Genomic DNA, 12,334 nt, shown 5'->3' with positions numbered 1-12,334 from the left:
TAGAAAAATAATTCTAACTTGTGTAGGTACACTGAGAAAAATTGATGTAAAATTAAAAAAAAAATGTATGAACAAAACCAAATAATTTTTATGAGAAAAATTTATCTCTAATATGAAGTCAAAATTCATTCATATACCAAACATGAAAAAAAAAATCTTGCAGAAAATTGTATAAATAAAAATAGTTGCTAATTTTTACAAATTTATGGAAAAATAATTTAAGAACAAGGTGCAAATGGCATTTTGCCTCAAAATTAGTTGCAAAACTTCTCATATACACATACCACACTTAATCAAAAAATCTAAAATCAGTAAAATAATTTATGACTAATTTATATTAAAAAAATATAAGAAATTTTTGGTAATCATTTAATTTTTACAAATTTATAATAATTTAGTAAACGTTATAAATCATTAACGTTCGTGTAGGTTGAATTTTGGTTCACTTTGTGCCAAAAGATTCAGAATGATTAGAAACTACTAAAAAAAATAGACAAAACAGATTTTTTTGGGAAAAACAATTTCTGACATAAAAAATGAATGATATCTTTTTCATTGCTCGAAAAATATAGTAATTGCATTAATTCAAAATAAATATATTATTTTTCATAAAATAAATAACTTCAAATAGAAATGATAAAGAATATTAGCCATTGTAGGATTTCATAAATTTAAGACTCCTTTCGGTGAAAAATCTCTTTATATATACATATATATATATATATATATATATATATATATATATATTTGTTTACCTATTGAACTAAATCGTCGATAAACACGTTTTTATCGTAAACTTCTCTTTTAAGAGAAAAATGTGTTTAAAGAGGTTTATATAGAGATTATAAAATGTGTACAAAAGAATATTTTACTCAATTCAAAGTTTCTTTTCTTAGTAGATTTTTATTATCATATATATATATATATATATATATATATATATATATATATATAATATAATAGATTGGTCCTTAATATGGATATTTTCGATTTTTTTTAATCTATCTTACAGTTATTATTAGGAGCTAAAACGTTCAGAGGATTTTTTTATCATTTTAGAAGCATTTTAGGAGCAAATAAAATCGAAATATTAAAAAAAATGAATTGAAATGAAAATGAAATGAAAAAATATTTTACGTCTTGATTTCAATCAATTCATTTTATTTTATTCTGTTAAATATTATTTTCACCAAATTCGTGTCTAATTAAATTTTCCCCATATATATTTCTATATAATAATTTTCGGCCGTGACATTTTCCTCTCAGTAGAATTTTCCTTACTTAGTTTTGCCCAAATGACGAAATTCGTTTATCGCCGATTTCATTATATTTTCTATGAAAAGGTGTATTTTGGACTAAGGACTAAGGGAAAAACAGATTAGGATGTAGGGAATGGATATAGAAATCAAACGAATAGGAATTTTCCTAAAAAAGATATTTTTCCACGTTTTTTTGCAGCAAGAAAATGAACACCTAGGTTGGGATAGATGAAATATTTTGTTGACGGTTTCTAGATTTTTGAGAATTATTATTTTTAAAGAAATAAGAGAATGGATTTCTTCATTATAAAATTGGCTAGGATAGAAGAAAATGAGATAAATGAATATAGAAATAAAAAAATCGATTATTTGCATTATGAAAGACTATTTTTTCGTTTTTCCTTGAGCGAGAAAATGAACACATTAAAATATTTTGTTGGCAATTTCTAGATTTTTGAAAATAATTATTTTTTAAAAAAATGTCTATAAAATAAGTCAAGATTCATTATTTGGCTAGGATTTAAAGAAAATCAGATAAAAGGATATAAATATAAAATAATCGATTTTTTGCATTATAAATGTATTTTTTCGCCTTTATTTGCAACGAGAAAATTATTTACTAATTTGGGACAGAAGAAGACATTTTTTGCTGAAGATTTCTAGATTTTTAAAAATAATTATTTAAAAAAAAGCTATTAAAATAAGTCAAATATCATTAATTGGCTAGAATAGAAGAAAATCATATAAATGGTAATAGAAGTGAAAAAAATCAAATTTTTCCTTTACAAAAAGGTTATTTTTTCGCTTTTTCTGCAACGAGAAAATTAACACCTGGTTTGGGCCAGACAAAGTATTTTTTTTAAGAATTTCTAGATTTTTGAAAATAATTATTTTTTTAAAAAATGTCTATCAAATAAGTCACATTTCATTATTAGTCTAGAATTAAAAAAAAAACAAATTTGTTTAGGTACAATGAGAAAAATTAAAGTAAATATCAAGGAAAAAAAAGTGTGAACAAAACAATAGAATTTTTATGAAGTAAAATTAATTTATTTTAAATGCTAATTTACAAATTTATAGGATTATTTTTTGTTTTGACTATTTCTAGATTTTTTAGAATAATTAATCTTTTAAAAAAGCTAGTAAAATAAGTCACATTTCATTATTAGGCTAGGATTCAAAAAAATCAGATAAATAGATATAAAAGTGAAAAAAGTTAGACGATGTTATAGATATTTTTAGACAAAGTTAGTAAGAAATGTCGTTTTCAAAATTAGATGAAGTTCTTTAATTTGATTAATAATAAAGAAGGGTACAAAAGATTCAATCAATCAAACGAATAGATTTTTTCCTTCAAGAGACATATTCATCCTCTTTTTTACAGCAAAAAATATAAACCTAATTTATATTTATATCGAATACAAAAATATATATTCTCTAATGCTATTTTTAAAAAATGTTTATAAAATAAATGTTTAATAAATCGTATTATAAGCAGGTACTTGATATATAAAACTGCCACATTTTAGAGTTTATTTTAATATAACTTGTTTCAATATTTTTGTTCAAAACATTTGTCCAGAAAAAAACTTGTTTGTCAGTCATATATTTTTTTCCAGAAATTAAGTCAAAATAATTTTCTTTGATGCATTATTTTTTTGTTATAATATCGTGGCGATTAACATATTAATATTAATCTTATAATAACTGGTTTTCTGGTCTTAATTTATCTATTTTATATCTATTTATATTTTTTATGGCATGTACATGCATTTATTTGCATTTATATGAAATATGTGCAAAAATGCATAAAAGTGCAGTAATATGCAAAAAGATGACGGATGAGATTTTTGTGAATTTTAATAAAAATCTCAAGGAAATTGACGGTTTTGAATATTAAATTTGAATATATAATATTCAAATATATATATATATATATATATATATATATATATATATATATATATATATATATATATATATATATATTGAGAATGGAAATATTAATATAAATAGAAACATGAATAAAAATAGTGGATTGTCTCAAAATGTGGTAAATTGTCAGAAAACGTTGTAAATCTATTTTAAAAAAAATCTATTACCAATTTTTTAAGACGCATTTCACTATTACCATGACCACAACTAAATATCAGACTTGTCATCAGTCTAAATAAAATATTTTACAATAAATTTCTTAGTGCCTTTTGAAATGAATATGTATTTTTTGTAACATCTAAATAGGAATAAATAAAAATTTAAACTGGTTATTTACTTTAAAATTTATATGTGACTCTAATATAAAAATAATTTAAAACTCTTCATATTATAGAATTTGTTTAGTATATCAAATTTAACTTTTTTAATATTTTTATAAGAACAATTTATAAGAACATAAATAAAAGTCGTGGATTGTCTCAAAATATTGTAGAATGTCTGAAATTGTCGTAAGTTGTCTGAATTGTCTGGAATTGTTGTAAATTTTCTAAAAATTGTACTAAAATGCCATATAAAATGTCTTAAATTTAGTTAGAAATGTATTAGAGATGATAAAATGATGACAATGATCAATAACATAAAAATGTATATATAAAATAATGAAAACGTTTCAAAATTCTATAAACTTCAACATATATTTTCCACCCCAAGAATTAAAATTTAACAAAATTGAATATAAAAATATGTTATTTAATGTTTTATTACTATTTTTGTTCATTTTTCTTATTTTTTTTTAGCAAAATCACGGTTTAGAATCACTAATGTACCAACTCAGATCCGGCAAAGAAGAATTAGCCAACAAAAATTTCGAACAACATGGTAAGTTTTTGCAAACTTTTAATAATAAAATATTTAAAAAAATGAGAGATAAACAAATTGTACATTTGGATATATATAATAATGTACGATGCAATATTTAAAAATGTGTACAGCTTGATATTTTATTTTTTAATATTTTTAAAAATACTTTGACATCAGAAATGTTGATATAGATTTGTTCTGGTACAATTTTTGCTCTTTTTGCTATTTTCTTTATAAAATTATTTGTTATATGAAATTGTACTAAACAAAGTACTGCAAAAATTTCTTTTGAAATAGTTTTAGGAAAATTTGTTGTAAAATAAAATATCAAGCTGTTTTTATCATGCGAATGAAAAAAAAAGCTTTAAAAACTTACATTTTCAGCTGTTCTGTATATATGCCTCCAGATTTTATTCGTCATCTGTAAATAAACATAAAATATTAATATTTAATTATATAAATGCATAAAACTAAGTAAAGTATAAAAAAATAATATTAAGTAACTATTGATATAAAATGATACAATAATAACCCTACTGATATAAATTGATAAAAAAACAAACAAACATTTAAACTAAAATTTTAATATTAAATTCACTATTTTCAATAAAAATGAGAATGTAGAAAAATCATTTTGAATTTTTAAACTTGATTTTAATTAAATATTATTTATTTTTATAATTTTAAAATTTATTTGGAAAAATTTTATTAAGTAAATATTATTCACATATATAATTTTAGAAAAAATAATGGTAACTATTTATTTTTATAATTTTAATATGTTTATTTACAAGGAAAGCTATAGACATCAGATTTTATATTACTTTTGAGTATTTGTTTTTTGTATAATAATATTTTAAATTTAGATAAGGTAATATTTTTATATTTTAATTTTAAAAATAATATAAACAATTTTCTTAATTTCTTTTAAAACTTTTCAACTGAATGAAGGCTGGCTGGGATTTTAACCAAAACGTGTACATATTAAATTTGTTAAAACATTAACGTTTTAAGATATATATATATATATATATATATATATATATAATTTAAAAATGTGTCATCAATATATAAAGTGCTGTATATATATTTCATCCCTATAACAGTGTTTGTCAAAGTTTTACGTGTGTCGGTCCAGATGTAAATGCTTTGTATATAGAAAAAGCTGTGCAAATATAATGTAAGTATAAATAAATTAATTTATATATATATATATATATATATATATGCATGTATATTTATCCACGTATCATTTACATGTTTATTTATACACTCATTCATTTATATATTAATTCATATATACTACTTATAAATTCATTTATTCATTTATTTATGTATCGACTCAACTTATTTAAATGTTTATTTTTTATTTATGTTACAAATACATTTACCTTTATTTATTTTCATTTGTATATATACATTCAACTTGTCCAAAGAACAAAAGATTCTGTGCAAATATTACCAAAATTTAAATTTGACTTGCGAAATTAGATTTGACTTGCTTTAATTTTTCTCGATGTTTTATGTCATTTTGAAACGTTTGAAGCCAAATGAAAACTAGTGGTGTGAATGGCATCGTGTCTTAAAGCAAATTGCTGGAACTTTCCGTACCGTAATTAAAAATCTTGGTACGGAACCCAAAAAAAATTACACAAAATGTGCACACATTATTACAATCTCTATGAAATATCTGATAATTTGATGTACATATGTCCAATAAACATCGCCAAATGACATTATTTTAACTTATTTTATCGAAAATTTGATGTCATCTAATCAGCACGTCTCCTTATCAATACGAATCGAATGTTTTTTGAATAATTCAAATCGGTTGATCCGTGTTCCCGAAATCGTCGACGAAAATTTGTATCCGCACACACACATACATACACACAAATCCATACACACAAATCCATACACACAAATACATACACACACATACATCCATTTTTTCCAAGGTATGCCAAAATATTCAGAAACCTTTGAAACGTAAAAATGTATAAAAATTTTCATTTTAGATTTTTTTGCGAATACATTAACTTACCCTAAGGAAAGCAAAAACTGTTAAGCACGATTTTCAACCAATAATATATTTTTTGTTAATTTTTGAATTTTTAAAAAATTAGGGAAACTGGTTCAGCAGTGAAAAAATAGACAAAAAATAACATTTGATATATATATCATAATAATATTTGATATAAACACAGTTTTTACTATTTTAGTGTCGAACGATTCACAATGACTTGAAACATCCAGAAAACAACAATGGCCAAAAACCTTCAGAAAGTTAATTTTGATACACATACATATTTTTCCAAATTTGATGTCAAACGATTCAGAATGACTTGAAACATCCAGAAAACAAAAATCGCCAAAAACCTTCAAAAAGTTAATAAAAATTACCACATGTAATTATAAAAAGTAATCCAGGTAATAATAAAAATTATTACCTGGAGTCTGACTCGCACTCCAGGCTTTTGTAAATACACGCTTTTCTTTTATCCAAAAACCAACTAACCATTTATTTTTATACCAAAATGGGTTTCTAGATTTCCATCAAAAAGTGACCAGAGGTCTGGACTATTTAGGAGGCGGCAATTTATTGAGAAGTTTAAATAAAGTCCATCAGAAAAAACACAATTTTGGCGAAAGAAGTTTGGATGAACTGGGAGGCGCTAATTTGGTGAGGAGCTTGGATGAATTGGGAGGCGGTAATTTGGTGAGAAGCTTGGATGAACTTGGTGGCGGTAATTTGGTGAGGAGCTTGGATGAACTTGGCGGTGGAAATTTGGTGAGAAGCTTGGATGAGCTGGGAGGTGAGAATTTGGTGAGAAGCTTGGATGAGTTGGGAGGTGGAAATTTGGTAAGAAGCTTGGATGAGCTAGGAGGTGGAAATTTGGTTAGAAGCTTGGATGAATTGGGAGGCGGTAATTTGGTCAGAAATTTAGATTCCCTTGGGGGCGCCAACTTAGTCAGAAGTCTAGATTCCCTTGGGGGCGCCAACTTGGTCAGAAGTCTAGATTCCCTTGGGGGCGCCAATTTGATCCGAAGTCTAGACTCGCTTGGGGGCGCCAACTTAGTCAGAAGTTTAGATTCTCTTGGGGGCGCCAACTTAGTCCGAAATCTAGATTCCCTTGGAGGCAGCAACTTGGTCAGAAGTCTAGATTCCCTTGGGGGCGCCAATTTGATCCGAAGTCTAGACTCGCTTGGGGGCGCCAACTTAGTCAGAAGTTTAGATTCTCTTGGGGGCGCCAACTTAGTCCGAAATCTAGATTCCCTTGGAGGCAGCAACTTGGTCAGAAGTCTAGATTCTCTTGGTGGGGGGAACTTGGTCAGAAGTCTAGATTCCCTTGGTGGGGGGAACTTGGTCAGAAGTCTAGATTCCCTCGGAGGCGCCAACTTGGTCAGAAGTCTAGACTCCCTTGGAGGTGGCAACTTGGTCCGCAGTTTAGACTCACTTGGAGGCGGCAATTTAATAAAAAGAAGTTCAGATCAGAATTCAAAATTAGCCAGAGCTTTAGATTACCTCGGTGGAGGCAATTTATTGAGAAGCCTGGATTCTTTGGGAGGCGGACATCTGGTAAGATCTACTCAAGAAGAGGATTTTTCAAGACGCCACTCGTCGAATAAAACTTGGAATTATTTATTGAACTATTTGAAAAAACTTGAAAAGAATTCGCATTAAGAAATCTTTTATCTGATGAAGATTTGCTGTGACTGACAATAATAACATTTTGTACAAGCAAAAATAAAATAAGCATAGTCAAAACCACTTGTGTGTTATTTATCATTATTAACATTAATTTTATTATTAAAATATTTATTTGTTAATTTTTTTGTGATAAAATGTAAATAGGTTCAGGAAGGCACAGTGCAGTACCTTTGCGGAATTTGGACGCCCTAGGCGGAGGCCATCTGTTGAGAGAAACCAGAGGCATCGACTCTTTGTCTGGAGTCACATACGGAACCCAAAAACGATTCGACACTTTGGGGTAAGATAAACAAACTATCTACATATATTAATTAACTAGCAAACCTGACGAACTCCGTTTCGCCACCAGTTGGTTTCGTGAGAAAGATGAAGAAATTTTTCGTTCGTTTTATATTTGAAAAGAAAAAAATTGATTTTATTATACAACAGTAATGAATTTATTTCGATTACAAAAATGAAGTGTTTTTTAGTTGAACTTCTCTGAGTAAATGAAAGTGATTCCGCAAATTTTCCGTTTCATTGAAGTGCTCTTTGGTAAACCACATTTTTTGTTTTTTGGTCTGAAGTTAACACAAACAAAGCGGATGGTTTTCCAACTCGTGAACAGTCAACGTATAACTGTGAAAAACAATGATTGTATAATTAATCTATTTGAAATTTATCCCGCAAACACTAAGCGATTGGCCTTGAGACTTGATATTGCGAACGCTTGGAAATTGCAATCGTTTGAAGTCAAACGGAAGACCAGTCGGAATCATTGGTATGTCACCAAATCGCCAGCAATTTTTGACTGAATGGTGAAATTCAGTGCGTGTACATTATTATTCTTTGCGGCAAGAATTGCTCGTTGACTTAACCAAGCATAATTCTGATAATTCTCACCAATGTCATTACTCGAATTTTTAATTACGGTGCGTGAAGTTCCAGCAATTTGCATTAAGGCACGATGCCATGCACCACTAATTTTCTTAGCTATAATTCGACTTATTTTTATATATATGTAGATAAATGCAAAAAGTATCTATTATTACATTCAATTATCTTTTACCCAGGGGTAGTACCTACGGTGGCCACAAGCGTTCGCCCCTATCGCCCTACCAATTGGCAACCCTCCAGCAACATCAACATCAACTTCAATTGATGGACAAGAAGAATTTCGACGAAATCGACAGGAGCGGATTCGACAGTTTCGTCAAAAAGAATTTCGATGAGATCGACAGGGGCGGATTCGACGGATTCGTCAAACGAATGGGAGGATACTTTTACGATTCGAATCCACCTAGTCCACGTTATTATTACGATTTGGAATAAATGATAATTGACATATTTTGTATATAATAAGGATATTTAAATATATATAATGCTACTGGGTTGGAAAAGATTGAGATGCACTGGGAATTTGATTTGTAGTTGAGGAATAAAGTGTTGTTCTTTGAAAGTTTAAAGGTTGTTGTTAATTCTTGGGCTTGTAGATGGTTATTGGTGCAGGTTACGTGAAAATTGTCATTCACAAAAGTTTTGGTAAATTTTGTGTAGTTTCTATTTGTTTAAACAAATTGCCTGAAAAAATTCGCAGGAAAAAGTTATGGTAAATACACTAAAAAAGCGCACGCATTGTGACTTGCAATTTTAAACCTTGTTCAGAATTCTCTGGCTAGTAGCTTCTTACCAGAGTAAGTTACATAAAAATAGTCATTTATAAAAGTGTCAGAAAATTTTATCTAGTATCCATTGGTTTAAACAAATTTACTAACAACATTATAAACATAAAGTTTTTGTTAATAAACCAAAAACTCGCATACAGTTTGACTTGCAATTTGAAACTTTGTTGACAATTCTTGGACGTGTAGTTTTTTACCAGAGCAAGTTACACAAAAATAGTCTTAAATAAAAGTTTAAGTAAATTTTATCTAGTTTCCATTTGTTTAAACTAATTTTGAAAAAATGTTAGCAAAATAAAGTTATAGTTAATAAACCGAAAAATCGCATACAGCTTGACCTGCAATTTGAAACGTTGTTGACAATTATCTTGCTTGTAGTTTTTTATCAGAGCAAGTTACATAAAAATAGTCATTCATAAAAGTTTTAGTAAATTTTATCTAGTTTCCATTATTTTAAACAATTTGCTAAAAAATGGTCGCAAAAAAAGTTATAATAAATTAACAAAAACTAAACGAGCCTCGAGCATTTGGAATTACAATGTTAAATCTTTTATTAATCATCCAGCTTGGATTTCAGAACAATTTTATAAAATAGTTCTTAAGAAAATTGTTCGCAATTTGTTTTTATATGCAAATTTACTCTTTTATGAAAATTCCTAACCAGAAACTTAGTTACTGCTAATTAAAACAAGTAGCCAACAAAAAATTAAGAGAAACTTAACAAAAAATCGATAGAATTTTCTAAAATTACAATTTTACTCATTAATTCCTGAAAAAACAGTTTTTTGAACACTAGTGCAATTTTCAGTAAATTTTATCTAGTTTTTATTTATTCAAAGTAATTTTTAAAACACTTTTTCCAAGTAAAAAAAGAACATTGAAGAAAAGAATTGAGTTTGAATAAATTTTTCAAAGAAATTGCATTTGAAAATGTAAAAAAATAACAAATAAAGTTGATAAAAAGTAAAAAATTTAGTAGCATTATATATAAATATGTTAAATAATTATTTTATCAAATATTAAATAATTATTTATAAATTTTGGACATCACTGTTCTATTTCGTGAAGAAAAATTCCATTAACAATTAAAATTGATAAATAATGTTTATAAAACTATTGAATTGAAATTATTTTTATAATTGAACAAACACAATTTTCCTAAACTGAATTATTAAAAAAATAATTATTTAGATTTTTAGGAAAAGTAAGAAACTTGAAATGTAAAAATTAAAAATTATACTTAATTATGAAACTATGTTTATTCATTAATAAATGTATATTTCCAAATAAATATATCAAGAACTGAAATGTATTTATTTTGATAAATAAATATATCGTATACATAAAATTCTTCTGTAATGATGGATGTAAATATACCCCTCTTAAACGATTATTTGGATTTTGGTAAATCTTTCTGAAGTGTGTTATGTGAATTTTCTAGGATGTATGTGAATAAAAAAATATAGTAATATTGTAGAAATAAATGGAAAAAATTGCAAAAAACAACATGGCATTGAAAACGTTTGAGGCATTCTTTGGAATTGAAAACAAATGATATCTGCCAAAAATTTCAATTCACTTATGAGCCTAGCCATGCCACCTGCCTTAAGGAAAAATGCCACTTACACTTACAAACGACACGAATAGTCATGCTAATTCCTTATTTATTAACATAAAGAAACATAATGATAAATTATAATAATTATATATTTACAATAGCATTAAAATATCTATAATATTTAAAAACAATAATGTAATTAAAGTCATACTTCAAATGTGACATGATCGGTTTGTCATTGTAATTAGCATTTAGAAATGAACCTTCATTAGAGAAATGAAGTAATTGCTGATTAATAAATTCAATAATATTCGTTCACTCAGTGGATTATGTAAAACAATGCCTAAAGAAACATTGTTTTCACAATTTCACTCATCATATAATAATTGTGTTTGAAGAACTTCATGTAATTAAAATTAATATACATTCATTGACTGCTTGTATTTTTTTTACTTTTTCGCTGGCGATATAATCTCATTCTTTGAGCAGCTATAAAATCTGTCTTGCCTTAATTATTTTCCACGTTAATAACTTCAAAGATTTATAAAAACTACGAATAATATAGAAATAATTTCTAATCAATAAACTTAAGTTTAGTACACGGCGCAAATGTTTAAATTGTTTTATTATTTTCAAGGAACAGGGTAAAATATTCTTCTGGTTGAGGCATTTTTCATGAAATCAAGATTTGTACTACGACGTAACTTTAAAATGTTTATTTATCTATGCCGATTTCCTTGTTGATATCGGTACGCATTCAACGTCGATGCCGGTACGCAAACAAAGACAGATCTCTATTAGCATACACGACGACTAATCACAATCGACCCGTATTGAAATGATTTCATCGAAAGTGATTGACGTACAGTTCCGTTGCATTCTCACAGTTTTACACGCTAATCGCGCCTAAAGAAGTTTTACTTAAAAAAGTAAGATCATATAGTAAATATCCATTACCTGAATGCAAAAACACAATTCATGAATCTCCTTAAAAAGGCGCCAAACCACAAAACAATGTCAAAATAATTTGCATCACTACTACACAACTACTATACAACTAAATCAAGCACTACACTTTAATTATATTCTTACATTTAATTATATTTTCACAAAATTAAAATTAACTCACTTTTACCACAGCAATACTAAATTATCACTAAAGCGTTCATCATTCACAAGCGTAAAACTGGCGCGGTTTTTTCGACCCGGTTGCGATGGCGCCCTGGTCGACACCGTTGTTTTCACTACAAAACGCACGAACGAAATGAAGGAGAACATTAAAAATTTGTCATAAGGTTAACTACTATGGAACATAGATAATGCATTGTTGAGATAGGAACTTCGGTTT

The 12,334-nt window shown here is 27.1% G+C and overlaps 1 protein-coding gene across 1 annotated transcript; it reads left to right on the top strand.

Moving 5' to 3' along the window:
* The first annotated feature begins 3,688 nt into the window (after positions 1-3,688).
* LOC113389661 lies at positions 3,689-9,078 on the top strand. Its single transcript, XM_026626678.1, has 5 exons — positions 3,689-3,703; positions 3,992-4,073; positions 6,605-7,669; positions 7,912-8,047; positions 8,820-9,078. The coding sequence occupies exons 1-5, from the start codon at positions 3,689-3,691 to the stop codon at positions 9,076-9,078; spliced, it is 1,557 nt and encodes a 518-aa protein (XP_026482463.1).
* Positions 9,079-12,334: the final 3,256 nt, after the last annotated feature.

The sequence above is a fragment of the Ctenocephalides felis genome, unplaced genomic scaffold (genome assembly GCF_003426905.1).
Source record: "Ctenocephalides felis isolate EL2017-DRISC unplaced genomic scaffold, ASM342690v1 CF-g0.4_SCAFFOLD_03573, whole genome shotgun sequence".
Taxonomy (NCBI): Eukaryota; Metazoa; Arthropoda; class Insecta; order Siphonaptera; family Pulicidae; genus Ctenocephalides; species Ctenocephalides felis.
Note: the sequence above shows the minus strand (reverse complement) of the source record. Positions and strands in the feature narration are given on the sequence as shown.